This window comes from Lupinus angustifolius, chromosome LG08 (genome assembly GCF_001865875.1).
Source record: "Lupinus angustifolius cultivar Tanjil chromosome LG08, LupAngTanjil_v1.0, whole genome shotgun sequence".
Taxonomy (NCBI): Eukaryota; Viridiplantae; Streptophyta; class Magnoliopsida; order Fabales; family Fabaceae; genus Lupinus; species Lupinus angustifolius.
Window position 1 is genome coordinate 15,345,887 of NC_032016.1, and position 19,261 is coordinate 15,365,147.

The window sequence follows — 19,261 nt, forward strand, 5'->3', positions numbered from 1 at the left end:
TTCTTGCATGACCATGAACCCAGTGCATTTCCTAATATATGACAAGTATCACTTGTGCTTTTTCTCTCAGTTTTGCATCCAGCAAATTTTGAATCTGAATATCCTACCGAATCACATATGCTTCCTTTTATATACCATAATCCAACGTCAGTTGTGCCTTTTAGATATTTCATGATTCTTTTGACAACAACTAAATGTGATTCTTTTGGTTTTGATTGATAACATGCACACAAATAGACACTAAACATTATATCAGGTCTACTGGCAGTTAGATAAAGTAGGGAAGAAATCATACCTCGATACTTTGATATGTTAATGCATTTTCCAGCTTCATCTGTATCGATGTATGTCTGAGAACCCATAAGAGTGACAATTGTCTTGCACTCATCTATTTCAAATCTTTTTAGCAAATCTCTATAGTATTTGGATTGGCTTACAAAAATATCATCCTCGAGTTGTTTGATTTGCAATCCAAGGAAGTAATTTAACATCTGCATCATGGACATTTCAAACTCCCCTTACATCATTTTACCAAAATCACTACACAATATCTCATTAGTAATACCAAAAATAATATCATCTATATATATTTGAACAAGAAGAGTATGATGATTTATTTTCTTAATAAAAAGTGTAGTGTCGACCTTTCCTTTGGTAAAGACTTTTTCAAGTAGAAAGTTTGTTAGACGATCGTACCAAGCACATGGACCTTTCTTTAAGCCATAGAGAGCTTTATTTAGTTTATATACATGAGAAAGATATTTGTAGTCTTCAAAACTTGGAGGTTGTTCGACATATACTTCTTCTTGTATATAACCATTAAGAAATACACTCTTTACGACTATTTGATATAACTGAAAATTTAGAGAGAAAACATATGCAAGTAATAACTGAATAGCTTCAAGTCTAGCAATAGGAGCGAAGATTTCATCAAAATCTATTCATTCTTCCTGATTGTATCCTTGTGCTACCAGACTAGCTTTATTTCTAATAATAATTCCATTTTCATCTGATTTATTTCGGAATACCCAACGAGTTCCTATAACATGTCTATTATTCGGTCTAGGGATAAGTTCCCAAACTTCATTTCTCTCAAACTAGTTTAACTCTTCATGCATTGCAAGAATCCAGTATTCATCCTCGATTGCATCATCAATCTTGGAAGGTTATATTTGAGAAACGAAGGCCATGTTTAAACAAGTATCATTTAGCTTTAGACGGGTAGTGACACCCTTACTTATGTCGCCAATGATGTTGTCAATAGGATGATCTCGATGAGTTCTCCATTCTTTTAGTAAATCAGAATGAATATGCTCTTCTTGAGAAGATAGAGTATTATCCATTTTCAAATGCTCAATATTGATTGTTGTATTGGTAAATATTCTTTTAAGGGGAACTTGGTAAGTCCTCTTCATCAAGAGTTAACCCATCCTTTATTATAGGGTTGGTTTCATCAAAAGACACATGAACAGATTCTTCCATGGCTAGAGTTCTTTTATTGAAAATTTTGTAAGCTTTACTCGTAAGAGAGTAGCCTAGGAAGAGTCCTTCATCAACTTTTGCATCAAACTTTCCTAAGTTGTCTTTACCATTATTTAAAGCAAAACATTTACAACCAAATACATGCAAATGATAAATGTTTGGTTTTATACATTTAAAGAGTTCATAGGGGGTTTTCTCGAGAATTGGTCTTATAAGAATTCTGATTGAAATATAACATGTTGTACTAACTGCATCAGCCCAAAATTATTTTGGGAGATTAGTTTCATTCAACATTGTACGAGCAAGTTCTTCTAAGGACCGATATTTTCTCTCTACAACACCATTTTGTTGTCGTGTTCTAGGAGCAGAAAAATTGTGATTGATACGAAGATCATCACAAAATTCTTCAAAAGAAGCATTTTGAAATTATCCCCCATGATCACTTCTTATAGCAGCGGTTTTCATTGATTTTTAATTTTAAACTCTTTTAGCATATTTGCTAAAGACATTGAATGTCTCATTCTTATGAACTAAGAATAGAGTCCAAGTATATCTTGAATAATCGTATACTATAACAAGAGCATAATAGTTACCACCATAACTTTTGGTCTTTGAGGGGCCAAATAAGTCCATGTGTAGTAATTACAATGGTCTATCGGAAGAAACCATATGCTTAGATTTGAAAGAAGTTTTTGTTTGTTTACCCATTTGACAAGTACTACATAGTTTGTCTTTAACAATATTCATTTTGGATAAACCAACAACTAAATCTTTCTTAATCAGTTTATTCAAATGATTCATATGGATATGAGCAATTCTCCTATACTCAAAGCCATACATCATGATTATTATTAACAACTAAAAATTCTATTGGTAAATAAGAATCTAAGTCAATCATATATATATTATTTATCCTCTTACCAATTAGTTTAGAGTTTTTAGAATCCTTACTTTCGATGATGCCCTTATCAGGGTAGAATGCCACATGGAATCTTTTGTCACATAGTTGACTTACGCTCAACAAGTTTTGTTTGAGTCCTTCAACATACAATACTCATTTTATAGTTGTTGAAGGTGGCTTCCCGATTCTACCAACTCCAAGTATTTTTCCTTTTTGTTGTCACCATATGTAACATAGCCTTTATCCCATGGAGTAAGGACAAAGAACTTATCTTTGTCACCCGTCATGTGTTTTGTGCAGCCGTCATCTAAGTACCATAGATTGCAGACGACTCTCAATTTATCGTGCAAAACAGGTTAGGTAGTATTAGGTACCCAATTTTCCTTGGGTCCTACATGGTTAGCACATTTCTCAATCCATCGATAGTGACCTAAGGGCACACCATATTTTCTAATCATGCAAGTATTTGATGTATGCTCATGGTTCTTAAAATAAGTACATATGAGATTATGCTTATGTATCCTAGTTTTATTGTTGCTACAAGTAAATGCATGGATACTTTGTTTCTGAAAGTTTATTTTCATTGAGACATTTTATTTCTTAGAAACTTGACTGTTAGAATAGTCAAGATCTCTTCGGTCTGTAGAATGTCTTTGATCTTTAATCATTTTGTCCAGATTTTTGCTACTCTTGTTTAATTTATTAAGTTCAAGAGTTATGTTGAAACATTCTTTTCAAGAGTAATGTAGTTTTGACATGAAGAAGATGATGATTTATTTCTGAATACTTCCAACTCAGTTTTTTGTTTTAAAAACAATTTAGCGAGTTTGACATATTCATCATGCAAGTCATTAAATGTAAGTTATAATTCAGAAGAAGAAAATAATTTAGTTTTATTTACCTTTTCATCATCAGAGTGATGAGATGTTATTAGTGAGAGATGAGCTTGTTCTTCATTTTCTGGTTCAGTGGTAGAACTTATGTTATTGTCTTCCCAAGCTATGTAGGCTCTTCGTCCAGTCCTCATTTCATTTTTCCCATTGAAGGAATTCTTTTTCAGGTTTGGACATTCCATATTCATGTGACCATGCTTACCACATGCAAAACATGTGAATTTTTTATTTGAAGTGGATGCATCATTATTCTTGGTGAATTTATTCATTTTTCCAGTTTTAGCGCCTTTGTTCCTTTTAAGGAACTTGCTGAACTTCTTTACCAAAAGACTTATGTCTTTCATCTCTTCCTTTTCTGATTCATCTCCTAATGAATCATATTTATCTGCCTTTGTTTTGAGAGAGATATTTTTCTTCTTCTTTTCTTGCTCTTCATGTTGGTCAAGTTGATTGAGTTCCAATTCGTGTTCGTGCAATTTACCAAATAAAGCAGTCAAAGACATTTTTGATAAATTTTTCTTTTCAGAAATGGTTGTTACTTTTGGTTGTCATGTTCTAGTGAATGATCTTAGAACTTTTAAGTTCAAGTCACTATTTGATAATATTTTTCCAAGTGCAATAAGATGATTTATATGGTGAGTAAATCTCGTTTGGAGATCTAGTATTTTCTGTCCAGGCTTCATACAGAACATTTAGTATTCTTGGGATAGAGTATTGAATCTCGACCTTTTGACTTCCTCAGTTCCTTCGTGTGTAGTCTCTAGAGTATCCCACATTTCTTTAGCAGATTTTCAGTTTGATACTCTAAAGAATTCATCAATGCCAAGTGTTGAAATGAGAATGCTCTTTGCTTTGAAATTGTATTGCACCTTCTTTTTGTGTTCATCATTCCATGAGGATTTTGGCTTTACTTTCCTTACACCATTAACAACGGTGAAAGTTTCATAAGGTATTTCCTCAATCGCATTCCAAATATCTAGATCTTGAGATTCTATAAAGATTCTCATCCTAATTTTCTAGAAGTCATACTATTCTCCAACAAAACTTAGAGGGCGATTGATATTGGAACCTTCTCCCAGAAATAATCTTGAGACCATCTTAGATACAAGATCAAATTTGAGAATAATTTACTTAAAATAAGTTCTGGTTCCAATTGTAAGATTGAGATGACAACTAAGAAATGGGTGAATTAGTTGTCTTAAATCTATGATAGATTTTTCTGCAAATTTCAGAGTTAGTTGCAACGGAAAGGTTATGTAGAAAAATATCAAGTAAATTTAAGGAGATAAGGGAGAAGAGAGTACTCAGAGAGTTTTATACTGGTTCACCTTCTTGTCTACCGAAGGTTACATCCAGTACTCTTGCAGCACAAAAGATTTCTTCACTAGATATTAAGAGTAGTAATTACAAATTCTCACCCCGAGACTTCCTTGCACTTTACTCGCTCTCTAATACCTATATTACCCTTTGGAAAATAAATTTTGCAATTGACTCTATCCTCTTTCTTATCACACCCTTGTGATATAAAGTATTTCAACAAATTGAATGAAGAAAACTTTAACAATGACAAAGATTGTCTTTACAAGATTTGAACAATATGATCTCTTGCAATCCGGTAACTCTTTATACACTTAGTTATAATGCTCAAAAAGTTTGAAAATCTTCGAAACCACACTTAAAGCAACTTCATAATATTTAATCTGAAAGTTAAGAACAAATTGCAGAAAGTGCAGAAAAAGTGTTTTAAAAAAATTCAGATTGTGTATGTGAGTTGTGTCTTTGAATTATGAGTTTCAATGTCTTTAAATAGATTTTACAATAAGCCATAACACTTCTATGAAAAGGTAGGATTCGATTGGAATGAAACCATTACGTTTGGGTGAAAGTTGTTCAGTTTGAATATGAAAATCTAGTGTAACAACTCTCAATAATCGATTACAGCATCGACGTAATCGATTACTCAAACATTCTGTCCAAATGAGTAATCGTTTATCACACTATGTAATCAGTTACTCACATATATTGTAACCATGTAATCGGTTACTCAAATGGAGTAATTGATTACCCTATTCAGTTTTTGTTGGGTAACTCGTTTCTCACTCTTGTAACATGTTACTTAGTTCTGGTAATCTGTTACTTAGTCACAGTAACCTGCTACTTAGATCGAGTAACCTGTTACATAGTATTTTGAAAATTGTTTTCATTTATACTTGTAGTTTTTAATTTTCTTTTAAAATATTTTTGAGTAATACTTCTAATTGTATATTATAGAGTATAAGGATAGAAGTATCTATAAACTTAGACTCTAAATTTATTGAATTTTTATCTTCATTGTCTTCATAAGTATTCTTCTTTATATGATATTGGTGTCTTCATCAAAATCATGTCAAGGTCAGGAGCAAGATCTTCTTCATAATGGTGGTGACCTAGTTGAAAGGAAAAACACATATGGTTACCTATTCTTGCTTAATGAAGCTCCTATCTCATGGTATTCTAAGAAGCAAGAGGTTATTGCTTTATCAAGTTATGAAGTAGAATACATCTCAGGATGCTATGTCGCCTGCAATTTGCATGACTTGAGGAATTGCTGAAGGAAATCAAGACTGAAGTGAAGACACCACTACAACTAAGGATAGATAATGTCTCTGCCATTAGTCCATCTAAAAACCCAATAAGCCATGGGTGAAGCAAGCATATAGAGGTGAGATTCCAATTTCGAAGAAACTTGGTGAATAATGGAAAACTTGAAGTTGTATATTGCAAAACCGAAATACAATTAGAAGATGGTTTTACCAAAGCTTTGAAGGCAGAAGGATGTGTGAACATAAGGAGAGGAATAAATGTTGAATCTGGTAAGTATTTTAATTAAGGGGGAATGTTAAAGTAGGTGCATAATTCAAGTATAGATTGTAAGTAGGAAAAAGCAGATAGGAATTATTATTTGTAGAAGTTAGTTGGTTGGGAATTAGTTAGTAGTTGAAATGACTTACTATAAAAGGAATACATTGTATCTTTATTGAATGGATAATAAGAATACAAAATTCTCTCCATATACCTTTCACTCATTCTCTGCACATTCTTCTTCTGTACCATTGTTTTGAATCCCAACAACAACAAGGTTGATTGTTTTCTTCTTTTTCACGTTTTATCATGTGTTTTGTCCTTTTTCTTTTTCGGGTATGTATGTATGTACGTATATATTTGTCTAATGTTGGTTTTTATTGTAGATGTAGTTGGATGTGATTGGGGATTGGATGATGAGGAACTGCGCATAATCTATTATGGGAAGTGGTGATGGTCATGATGTTGGTTTGAGTTTTCATGGGATTGTGACATATCAACCATTTGATGGATTGGAGGAATTGAAAATGGTAAACATGTTATTATTATGTGATAGAATGTAATTCTTGTGATCAAATTATTTAATGGTAGTTTACTTCATCCTAATTTTATCCCGGGAAATGATGGAATGGAGTGTCTGAATTGTACTTTTTAAGATAAAAATGTAAATATTTACTAGGGGTGTTCAAATCCAGACCGGTCCAAAACAAAAACCGCAAACCGATCCAAAGTAGACCGAAACCGCAAAAACCGAATGTATTTGGATCGTATTGGATTTATTTTTTAAGGACCGATCGGTCCGGTCCGGTCTTCGGTTTCACGTCTGGGATCCAGACCGATCCAGACCGGACCGATATTATTAAGTTAACTAAAATATATCACATAAACATTAAGCAGTAAGCTAAACACAGCAAAAACGCATATAAACTGTCGTAACAATATGAATATTGATGTTTCTAATCTTGCTATTAAAAGAATCAAATTTTTCTTCATTGTTCTGGTTACTACCTTGTTGGCGTTGTAGGCTAAAATTGAAGGAATTTATATGTTTATATCTAAAAAATAGACCGATCCAAACCGGACCGAAACCGCATATAATATTTGGACCGGATTGGATCGGACATCTTAATATAAATGGACCGGACCAGACCGGACCGCATACTAATTACACGTTTGGATCGGATGATTTTTTGCTTAAAAACCGATCCAAATAGACCGCGAACACCCCTAATATTTACCATTGAGCAACAAAAGGAGATAGAACTAAGGTCTGGAGTGTCTGAATTGAGGTTACTAGGTTCACTCCTTAACTTTGCGTATGGGATACCAAATTTGTGTCGTTCCATGTACGTGTGCAGCGGTTCTAGTAACTATTGTTTGAACCCAATAATTTTAAAGGATAAGTGTCTTCCTAGTAAAATTTGTGTCTTTTGTATTGTTATTTTGGCTTTAGGGTAATCATACTTGATGACTTTATATTGTTTGAATGATGAGGGATATACATTCATTGACATGGCTTTAAATTGGAGTAAAACTAAAAGAGGTTTCTTTTCTAGTGATTTTGTATGTTACATTTGAGCAATTGTGGAAAAAAATTATTGATGTGGCCGCAATTGTAGCCACAATATGGTTGTGGGGACCACCAAATTTGAAACAATGTAGCGGCAATTTAAAACTTTGTTCAATACTATTTTCTTGTCATTATATTACAGTAGGCTTGAAGTGGCATAGTGGAGGATTGGACGTCTAACATGTTATAATCACACCCAGTCTTAAAGACAGGTGCTGCTAGTTGAGCTACAAGCATGTTTGCTCTGGTGAGAGCTTCGTGCAGCGGATTGCCCTTCAAATCCTAATTTAAAAAGAGGAGTCAAAGTTTGCGGAATTCTAATTTCCAACCCTTCAAATCCTGTTGGCAATATGATGACATGAGAAATGCTTTACAGCCTTCTAGACTTTCCTGAAGATAAAAACATCCATATCATTATTGATGAAGTATTTGCTGGCTCCACATATGGAAGCAAGAAGTTTGCAAGATCAGCCATCTCATGAATCAGGGAATTATGACATTGCAGAAGATATTTTCTTAACAATGCACAATCTCAACAGTCAACTCTCAACCCATAGTTTGCAACAGAGGCAACTGAGTAAAACTAAAAGAGGTTGATTTAAAATCCCTTCGGATTTTCCAACATGCGTAGGCTAGTTTAGAGTATTGGGAAATTTCATTTCTTTACTTTTTTTGAGCAGGTAGCAGTCCTTCAATCTTATTGCGGCATGCTGTAAAGGTGAGCATCCAAGAGGTTTCTTTTCTAGTGATTTTGTATGCACAATTCTATGAGGAAAATAGAGTAAAAGCTGGTTTGAAATGCACTACTATACAAGCAAGAGCATGTCCATAGACCAAGTTACCCGTTTTTTCAAAAGTAATAATCAATTCAGATATGGATCTTCAACTTGAATAAAGTTGGATTTTTAAGTTTCCTATATCAAAGGGAGGTCTGAAAGAAAAATTAGGGAACTATCCTTTGAACTCATTTTCTTATTTAACTATATTATATATCCATTGTCCTAAGGGAAATTCCAATGCCATCTTAATTGCATAATAAGGGCAGCTGCTACAAGGGTTCATGGTTGGAGCAAAACTGAACAAGTCTTTCCAAAATTGTTAAAGGCTACACTTGCATTCTCAACTGGGGTTGACAAATTCAGATGCATGAGCTACTAGTCCAAATACTATATGTTTGACCAATAAATCTAACTCAAGTTTTATAATTTCTTTCTATTTTGGCCAACTAATTTGACTTCAACATTTTTTTTACATTTCAAGCTTCATGCTCATTATTATTGATGATTATTGAAGCAATTGCATAAACAATATATCATGAACGACATCCTTTATCTTTCTCTCATATTTCTATATTTTAATGGGATCTTATATTTTTTAGAGTTGTTTCCCTAGAAATATGTGATTGTTGATCTATGCTACTTTTGATCGTTTAGAGTGTCAATGACCCCTCTACAGCATTACTTTGCAGATTTATCATTTTCTTTTACTATAAGAAACAATAACATTTGCACCAATAGTTCTTCAACACTTCTTGCATACTTATTCATAGCTTGCCATTAACATTAGTAATTTGGGTAACCCATGAATGTGGATCACCTGTCCCAAAATGAGTATGTCCTCATGTTCTTAGCCAATGAGATTTCTCCAAATAATGCAAATATATTATTTTATGCAAATATATCTCTGTCCACCCTATACATATAATGTCCAGCTAAATTTCATGTTCTGCTTGTTCTAAATTTGGATAGGGTAAGCTTGCTGCCACCTATTATAAAATTAAAAAAATTAAAAATGTATACCCTCTACTAGTATTTTTATAAACAAAGTAACATAAATGATGCAGCATACCCTTATTTTTATAAAGATAGTAACAGAAATAATCCTAGCGGAGCAGGTAGAAATGATACCTCATGCCAAAACTTCTAAAATATAAGTATCATTAACGGTCAACTATGTTGTTAATTTATCATTTGTTAAATATTATAAGTTGAAGAAGGAAAAATAAATCTTTTACAACATGAAGTCACCTCAAATACACAAACCACTGAAAATCAAGGCCATGAAGCAAACATAAGCAGTGCAGATTATTCAAGTAGCATATATAGTTGATTCCTGATTGCCAAATATACATGCTCAAAGTAGTCCACAACTAAAAATAGAGTGCAATAGTCATTCATGCTTGTACCTCACAATTTTTGCACATTCTACCGTACATGAACCATAATTAATATGCCTCCATGTTGATTGAACTTATTGGCAAGTTTATTTAATAATGCTTGTGGGCTTTTCTAACAAATAAAATGGGCTATTTGCAGACATTATTAAAAAAAACTTGGTCAAGAGGCCCAACTAACATGAAAACATATTAATTATTGTTGATACTTGATAGAGTTCATCTAACTCTAAAATAATTTCAGTTCAAATTAGACATAGATTAAGATAAAATATATGAATAAGACTCACTAAAATATAAATACATATTTTCTACAATAACTTCTAGATATCTCATGGATTATAAGAAATCTTGAATAGATTTTGAAAATTTAATTTAATTTATTCATATTTAAAAAAAATAGTTATGAACAAAAAAACAAATTTAAAGATAAGATGATTTTCAAGGGAATATATAAGATGATTGATATTTAATATTACGATCTTTTTACAATATTGAGTTTCCATTGATATTGACATGGATAGATTACAATTCAAAATTTGAATGTTATAATAAATAGGAAGCTATCATTTCGTATCAAATTATTAATTTAGAAGAGCATGAAAAAGATAATATCATTGTCAAGAATATTGTAATGAAAGGTAATTTCAATATCTTTTTTTTAGAAAGCAATATTTGCTTCTTATCACAATATACTATTTCTTGCGAGATAAGTATTTGAGTTTTTGTTACTTATAAATTAACTCATCTCATTCAAAGATCTAACACTTCTAACCTTGTGAGTCTCTCTTATTCATAAACCTTCTTCTTTTCATATCAAATATTTTCTAGTTTTTCATACCAAATTAAGTCAAAAAAACATGGATCAACAACTTTGTGCTAAAAATTGTGGCTTCTACGGTTGTGCTGCAAACAAGAACCTTTGTTCAAAGTGTTACAAAGAGTTTCTCAAAGAAAACATAACTAAATCATATGATGATGAATCTGAAACCAAGAACTTGAAGGTTAATGTCTCTGTTCATCATGGGTCATCATCTACCTCTCAAAAACCACTCGATTTTTATGAGAATGTCACTGCTAATGATGTTGTTGATGTCTGTAAGAGCGTGAAGAAGAAGAATAGGTGCAAGAGCTGCAACAAGAAGGTTGGAATAACAGGATTTGAGTGTTGTTGTGGTGATGTGTTTTGTGGAAGGCATAGATACCCAGAACTGCATTCTTGCAATGTGAATTTCAAAGAGATTGGTCGTCAAGCTTTGGCTAAACAAAACCCTATGTGCATCAATGACAAGTTAGGAAGTAGAGTTTAGTATATCTACCATATTACTACGAGATTGTTCTTTTTTATGTTTTCTTGTTTTTCTATTAATGAAAGAATCACCCCTTCATGTATGAATGTAGAGACTATATTTTGTTAGTATTTTTTTGATCCTGAATAAAAAGCTACTATCTTCAATATCATTCCAGATTTTAAACATATGAACTTAAACAAACCTTCAATCATATGAACTTACCTATCTTTTTCTCTAAAATCAACCACCACAGGGACAAAATTAGAACCCCCATTAAGGCAGAAGAAAGTGGAACATAAAAAAAGGAAACCCATCCCCTTAGCTAGATTTCTGAAAGTTCAACAACCCATTGAAATTGACACATTGAAACAAAGCCTTAGCTGTCATTTCTTTCTCAAACCTCCAAATATAGTTCAATCCCACAAGCAATTCAGTTATAGCAGCTTCTGTCTTATCCTTATTAGCAAAGAACAAAGTCTGCAAAAGCAGCACATTGCTTTTGGGGACCAAATTCTGATGCTCAAAGCTCCTTTCATTATGCCACTTGATCATGTTATGTGCCAAAGGTGATAGCCACCTAAGTATCCTCACCAATGCTTCTTTCCATTCACAAGAAAGCACAGGATCGCTAGCACAAAACCCAATTGATCCTTTCAACCTTGACCTCAATGATGATCTTATGCTACTTGGCAACATATCATACAAATCATTCCTTGCTTCAATACCAACCAAATGGGGTGACTTTATCATCTTCTCTGTAACTATAACCAAATTAGCATAATGCAAAGCCAAAGCAGAATCACCTAAAGTGTTTTGCTCTGGCTTCAAAAGCTTACAATTAGACTCAAAAAACTCAATTCCAAAATCTTCTCTTTTCTCTAATTCAAGTTTTGAACTTTTCAATGACCCAGAAACAAATGTAGTGGCTGAAGGATAAACAGTAGCTGAAGCTGATAAACTTCTAGACAAACAAGGTCCAATTCCAAAAAAGACAACCTTAACCCTTGCTAATACTGTGAAACAAAACCTCACTAGCAACAAAACAACACCATCATAACCTTTGTTCCACAATGATTTTTCCTTTAACTCCTTAACTTCTTGTTTCTGACACAAAATCTTATTCTGAAGGCCACAGATTTTATGGTGATCCTTCCCAGTTGAAGAAGAAAAAGCTTCAATTTTTTCATTGCTATTGTTATGAGAAAGTAATGTTTTTTTCAACCCGTTTTCCAAAATAGAAAGCTCTTCCATTTCTTTACGAAGAGTTTGCGTGAGTGACACGTAAAGTTCCAATATTTTTCGTTTGTCTTCGATTTCTTTGGGGCACGCAAATGTCCACATGAACGGGTCGAAGCCCGAGTTAGCAAACTCGGTAAAGACTCGGTGGAAGGAACGTAGGTTGGGGTCGTAGCACTTGTGGCTGAGTCGAGAGACCGAGTCAGCGATGAGTCGTATTGAATCAATGAACTCAGCACGTGCGAGGCTTAAAAGGAACGGTTCATCGTTTGAGATAAGCTTCAAAACGCCTTCAAGTGAAACGGCGTCGTTTCGGAGACGAATGATGTTAGCATCAGAGAGATATCGCCATAGGTGGAGGAGCTTTGAGACCACACCGGCAATCTCGAAGGCCAAAACGCCGACGTTTTTGGGTTTCGTTTTCAGAAAAAGCTTCTTTGGGTTCGAAGGTAGAACAGGGTTGAAGCTATGAGAGAACGCAGTTTTCACCTTGATGAGTAGAGTTTCGAGGGCCATGGAAAAGTTTGATTTTTCTTTCGGAGATGGGGAGAAGATCGACGTTGGTAAAATGGGTTGTTGTTTTCGTTTGGGTATGTGGGTTTCGATGGCTTTGAGGTAGAGCTAAGTAGTGAGCACCGAGTGTTTGTAGAAATGCATGTGTGAATAGAGAGAAACGGTTGAAGAGTTGGTGGCTTAATAGTTAATACTGATTCCAGTGGTTCAGACGGAGAGGGATAAGAGAGGATGTTGTGATGAGAATATGCCTAAAGAAGCAATTGGAAAGGGAGATGCATGAGGGGTTTGGTTGGATAAAGTATTTAAAGTTTGAAAATGGGACATGTCCCCATTCTTGTCCCATTTTCCTCTCTCGGTCTAATAAAAAATTGACACTTCATTAAAAAAAAAAAATTAAAAAACTTAAAATAACATATGTGCATTACTTGGAAAACTCCTATTGGCTTGGGACATGGGGACACACTGATTTTTGGACAGGTGATCCCATTCTTGAAAATGAGGTTTAGGAAAAGGATTACTTATCCCATAATTTTTCTATTTTCATATTCGAATCAATCAAATTTCACGAAATAATATTAAAATATTAATTTTTATTTTTATAATTTTTATTTTTAAATAAATGGAGCTTTCTCATTAACTTGAGAAATCAAATGACTTCTTAAAACATCTCTAACATGAATGAACTAAATATCCTCTAACACCTTTATCAAGCTAAAACTTAGTAAGAGATAAACAAAATAATTCCTCAAAAATTACAAAATAAATATATGGGTTCACACAAAAATTGTTGAACAATGTTGTGAACGACAAAATCTTCAGATATGATCAATATAAGAATGACCATTATTGTGAAAAGAAATTATTGTTGATATAATTCATCACTGAGACAAAAGAGACATTCCTGAAATGATTGTTAATAGGAAGAAAATCAATAACATAATCACCATCAGAATAATCATCAATGAGAAAAGAAATTACCACTAACATAATTCTTCAATGAGAGAAAGAAAAAAGGCATCACTCGAATGATCATGGATGTGAAGAAAATTCAGTGGTATAATCATCATCGGAATACCAGTCGATGCGAAAAGAAATCACCACTAACATAATTCGTCAGTGGAAAGAAAAAATATCACTGGAATGATCATTGGTGGGAAGAGAACTCGGTAGTATAATCACCATCGAAATGACCGTCAATGAGAATAGAAGTTAGTGCTCATATAATTCATCACTTGAAGATAAATATTATTGAAATGATCATCAATAGGAGGAGAACTCAATATATAAAATGAAGGAAATGTATTTTTTCATTGGAGAATGTTGATATTTGTTTATTTGGATGAGTTTTGTATGCAATTTGGAAATATTAGGTTGAAAGAAAAAATGAATGAAAATTAACATAAGGTGATACAACAAATTAAAGGGATATGACTAATTGGAGTTCCAATTATTTTTGGCATCTTGGTAGCAGAATGGTGATCAAATAGGCCACGAAGAATGAAACCGATCTGATACGATGTAAGAAAATTAAGGATGATAAAGATTGATTAAATTCAATTTAAGTTAGTCTCAAACAATTTATTATATAAACAGAAGTCGTTATAAATGATAAATTCAAATAATAATTAGTAAATAAAAGTAAATTATAGATAAACTTAATTAAGGTGTCTAATTCTTTGTCAATCTAAATATTCTGTAAGGTGTGGGCAATTGAAGTTTTATGCACTCGATACAGTTGATATGTTTATTCAACTTGTTGAGTTTATAATTATTATTTTTTGTATTATTGATATCTTAGTTAGTAAACGACACTTCTTTGTTTTTATTGAGTTTGGATCAATTGAAACACTTTTTCTTACATGCTATTGTACTTCACAACAAGGATAAAGGGCCATGTTATTATTGGCTCTTTCTTTTTAAAATTTATAAGTTTGTCCTCATTGATCAGTTTGTTTCGTTTCTTTGATTACCTTTCTCAATTAAGAATTTCGATTTTGTGGTTAACTTTCTCAATTAAGAATTTCGATTTTGTGGTTAACTTTCTCAATTAAGAATTTCGTCTCTCCCTCTCACATGGACCAGACGTATCTAACTAAAAGAAAGGGAAATAAAACTAAAAAATTGACAGTTTTCCTTGGAGGTCACAAGTACATTATTATTAGTGATAATTAGCTACACCATGCCAAAGTATCAGGTATTTGTGGCTAAAAAACAATTTAGTCATCATTGGTCCAAAGATCCTTCATCAATTACTTTGAATTGCCATTTCTAGTATCTTTATACTTACAGGTCTAAGGTCCACTCAATTATAGCAAATTCCATCATTCAAGGATTGTTGTATCATCATTGAAAACAAAACACTACATATATGTTTAATAATACATATCATATATATGCTAACATTTTAAAGTTATTTTTGCACCTTAGTTTATGTAGGAATAAGAAAGGGATTCAACTATAGTGTAAGCTTTGGTTCTCAATTGTTCCCTCTAGTTGGTTGATGAGAAATGATATATATGGTCTTCAATTGGAAGGAGTGTAGTTATGTCTATGCTATGGATTTGATCAAAATTAGGTCTTGGTCTTGATTCTCCTTGCCTATGGAAATTAATCCTTCTGTCTTTGCAAATTGGTATATGGATTTGTAGTCATGTATTAAAGAGTGATGTTAACTATTTCTTGGTTTATATTGGGTTAACCCCTTGCTTAATATATTTTTCTCTTCACATGTAAAATAAAGAACATGCCACTGTGATTTTTTCAAAAATTCGTATGCAATACAACCATCACTTTTCATATACAATATATTTAATTTGGTGTGGAAAGTATAACATGCTACATCTTTATAACTAGCTACTAAAGTTGAAGTTAGAATGTGTTGTGTTTGAAACACTATTTGTATGGATCAAATAATTATGTGAGGGATGCGTAATTTCAATTATCAGCAAGCTGTACATAGTGTGCTTTTGACTCTAAATAGTTGAGTGGATATTGATCAAATTTGACTCGAAATAGTTGTCAAAACAGTAATTGCCATTGGAGCAGAGAAAAATAAAATGCAGAATGAAGAAGAAAAATGAAACTAAACAAGGCAAGAAAAAGATTCTTGAAGAATGCCACTGTGAATTTCGAATGAATTAATTCTACAGTGAAGAAAGGTGCCCCTTTAAATAGAAGAAGATGAAAAACAGAAAAGACCTAAAAAGCTAACTAACTCTAATCAGTTATAAACTAACTTTCTAATAAAGGAAACTTAACAACCAAAAACAGAAAAACTACAACACAAGGGGCACACTTATAAAGTAACATTTCTATTGTAATTTGGATTAATTCTTTCTTTCTTTCTTCTGGAATTAAAAGGACTATGTATGTCTTTATTTGCAATTAGTGTCATTTCTTCTTGATTGTTTCCCTCTTGACTGTGATGAGTTGAGTCTGCAATTTCTGCTATGACATTAGGTAGTTTCAACAATAGTTGTGTATATTATCTATACAATATTAGTATAAACATTTATACACGGTCAATATATTATTCATTTGTATTTTTTAAAAAAGTCAATGATTACCAAATATAAATAATAGATAATATATTAAATATTAATAATGTATCAAACTCTTGATCCATATATTTTTCTCTCTAAATAATTATGGGATGTAGGAAGCAATAAAAACATTTAGATAGTGGCATATGCTTAAAAGATTTAATGATACATTCACAATAGCTTAGAGATAGTGCAATTTTTGTGTGGTGGAAATATAAAGAAGACCCCTACTCCACTAAGTCACTCATTCACATCACATGGTTAGTGGGAAGGTCTTCGCTGGGTTGATAGAAATTGGGGGTCACCAAATGCTCTAGTGTTTTTCCTATCTAGAATACATTATTTTAACTCGATATTGGAGATCTAGGTAAATAAGTTGGGAGAGAAATTCAATTTGCACAAGTGGACAATACATGTAAATTAAGATTAAATTAGAGTGAAGGCATTGAAGGGGATGAAGAAATGAGGTTATTCTCAATTCTCAAATCAAATGTTGTCTAAAAGGTTTGGTTCTTTTTAACCTTTGCCATGCCTTTAGCCAACCAATGGAAGGGATAGTGAAGCATTTCAAAGTTGAGTTGTTAGAAAATGAATATGCATACATTAGCCCATGCCACATTAATATTGGAGTGTAATATCTATGTATTTTTAGTGTGAAGATATTTATAGACAATTAATATATCATCTATTATTTATTTTTATTACATTTTTTAGAGTCAATGTTATTAAAAATAAATTATAAATTATACAATAACAATATATAAATATTGCTGGATTTACATAAAGCAAGGTCATGCACTCCCTCCCTCTTGTTGATTTTGTAATAATTGCATTGTAATTCATAGTTTAGTGTAGAAATTGGTTGAGTTAGTTTTGGCACATTACTATAAATAGAAATCATAACAGCAAAGTAGTTATGAATTTCTATAAATAGAATGATCAAGGTTGGAATCAATACATTGAATAAAAAAAGGATTTTCATCTTGATTTCTTTCCTCTTCTTCCTTCTTTTTCTCAATCTCTCAACACGTTTTCTTCTCACACAAACTCTTTCTTTTCTTCTTCTCATTTGATCGTGCTCTGCAAGTAGTGCAGAGAAGAGAAACCAAAGTAACTTGGTTTCTAACTCCAATAGTGGTATCAAGAGTTATAGGGTCGGGGATCTGTGGTAGTGCCAAGATTGGATACAAGAAGCTTCAAGAAGTGAAGCTCACAGATTGAAAACCAAGGCTGCAAAACAGAAGGGAAATCAGAGGTGTAGAAGTATGGCAACTTCGAATGGATTTGCAATGAATCTTCCAATCCTTGATGGGAAGAACTATGAACATTGGAGCATTCAAATGAAGGCCATTTTGGGTTTCAAGAGTGTCTTGACGTGGTGAAAGCTGGAATGCCAATGGCAGACAAAAATTCAGTGGAGTATAGGGAAGCAAGCAAGAGAGATTGCAAAGCAATCTTCTTTATCCACCAGTGTGTGGATAGGGCCAATTTTGAAAAGATTTCTGCAGCATCTTGTTCAAAGGAAGCATGGGAGATATTGGAGAAGAATTACTCTGGTGGAAAGAAGATTAAGAATGTGAGATTGCTGACACTCAAAAGGCAGTATGAGTTGATGCAAATGGATGAGAAAGAGTCCATAGCTGAGTATCTCAACAGGTTAAGGGGACTGGTCAATCAAATGAAGGGGTGTGGAGAGACACTAATGGAACAACATGTAGTGGAGAAGATTCTCAGAACTCTTCATCCAAAGTTTGATCATGTGGTGGCAGCAATAGAGGAAGCAAAGGATCTTGACAATCTCACAATTGATGAATTGCAAGGATCCTTGGAGGTGCATGAGCAAAGATTCATGGAGAGGCAAATTTATAGACAATCAGATCATGATTTGAGTGCACAGTTCAAGAAGAAGGGTGGTCCTAGACAGAATGATAGATTCAGAAGAGACAAAGCAAAGTGGCAAGGTGGTAGGAGAATTGAAACTGATAATTCTAAGCTTGGACTGAATTCACAACAGAGAACCAACTCTAACAATCAGAGTAATAGTTGTGAAGTCAGCAAAACCAAGAAAGGGAAAACAAGAAAGACAAGAGCAAAATTCAATGCTTCAATTGTAGAAATTGGGGGCATTTTGCTTCAGAATGCAAAGAGAGAAGGGTCATTCAAACCAAAAAAGAAGAAGCAAGACTGACAAAAGATGAGGAATCAGAAGATGAGGTATTGTTGATGGCTAGGAGTATTGATTCTTCTCAAGAAGCTAATAAATCTGATGATGCTCTACTAATGATGACAAATCAGAGTTCAAGTAGTTGGTATCTTGATTCAGGCTGCTCTAACCACATGACATGGAACAAAGATTGGTTTGTGACATTAGACAAGTCAGTGGTAACTAGAATAAAGTTTGTTGATGATAGTATAATCAAAGCAGAAGGAATTGGTAGAGTGATGATCAAGAAGAAGGATGACTCAACCTCATACATCTCAAGTATTTTATATGTGCCAAGAATGAAGAGCAATCTTCTAAGTCTTGGACAATTGCTTGAGAAAGGGTACAAAATGAGATTGGAAGAGAAGATGCTCAAAGTGTTTAACAAGAAGGGAGTGTTAGTCTTGAAGGCCCCTCTAGCACAAAATAGGACCTTCAAGATTGGCATTCAGCTTGGAAATTAGAAATGTTTAGAATCTATAGCATATGAGAAATGGATTTGGCATCAGAGATTTGGGCATCTCAACTTCAAGAGTCTTGAGCACTTAAGTCAGGATGAAATTGTGCATGGATTACCTACTCTCAAAGCTGCAAATGATGTGTGTGATGATT

General features: G+C 33.2%; 3 protein-coding genes and 1 long non-coding RNA gene across 4 annotated transcripts; 3 read left to right on the top strand and 1 right to left on the bottom strand.

The window, feature by feature from the left end:
* On the top strand, positions 6,313-8,490 carry LOC109354113. Its single transcript, XR_002108501.1, has 3 exons — positions 6,313-6,394; positions 6,504-6,647; positions 7,830-8,490. It is a non-coding gene; the product is annotated as an uncharacterized LOC109354113 (long non-coding RNA).
* On the top strand, positions 10,655-11,251 carry LOC109353514 (zinc finger A20 and AN1 domain-containing stress-associated protein 5-like). The gene has a single exon (XM_019595824.1). It carries the CDS (start codon positions 10,721-10,723, stop codon positions 11,168-11,170), a length of 450 nt encoding a protein of 149 aa, XP_019451369.1. The 5' UTR covers positions 10,655-10,720; the 3' UTR covers positions 11,171-11,251.
* Positions 11,322-13,204, bottom strand: LOC109353513. Its single transcript, XM_019595822.1, has one exon. The coding sequence runs from the start codon at positions 12,902-12,904 to the stop codon at positions 11,471-11,473; it is 1,434 nt and encodes a 477-aa protein (XP_019451367.1). The 5' UTR covers positions 12,905-13,204; the 3' UTR covers positions 11,322-11,470.
* On the top strand, positions 17,843-18,634 carry LOC109353929. Its single transcript, XM_019596286.1, has one exon. The coding sequence runs from the start codon at positions 17,843-17,845 to the stop codon at positions 18,632-18,634; it is 792 nt and encodes a 263-aa protein (XP_019451831.1).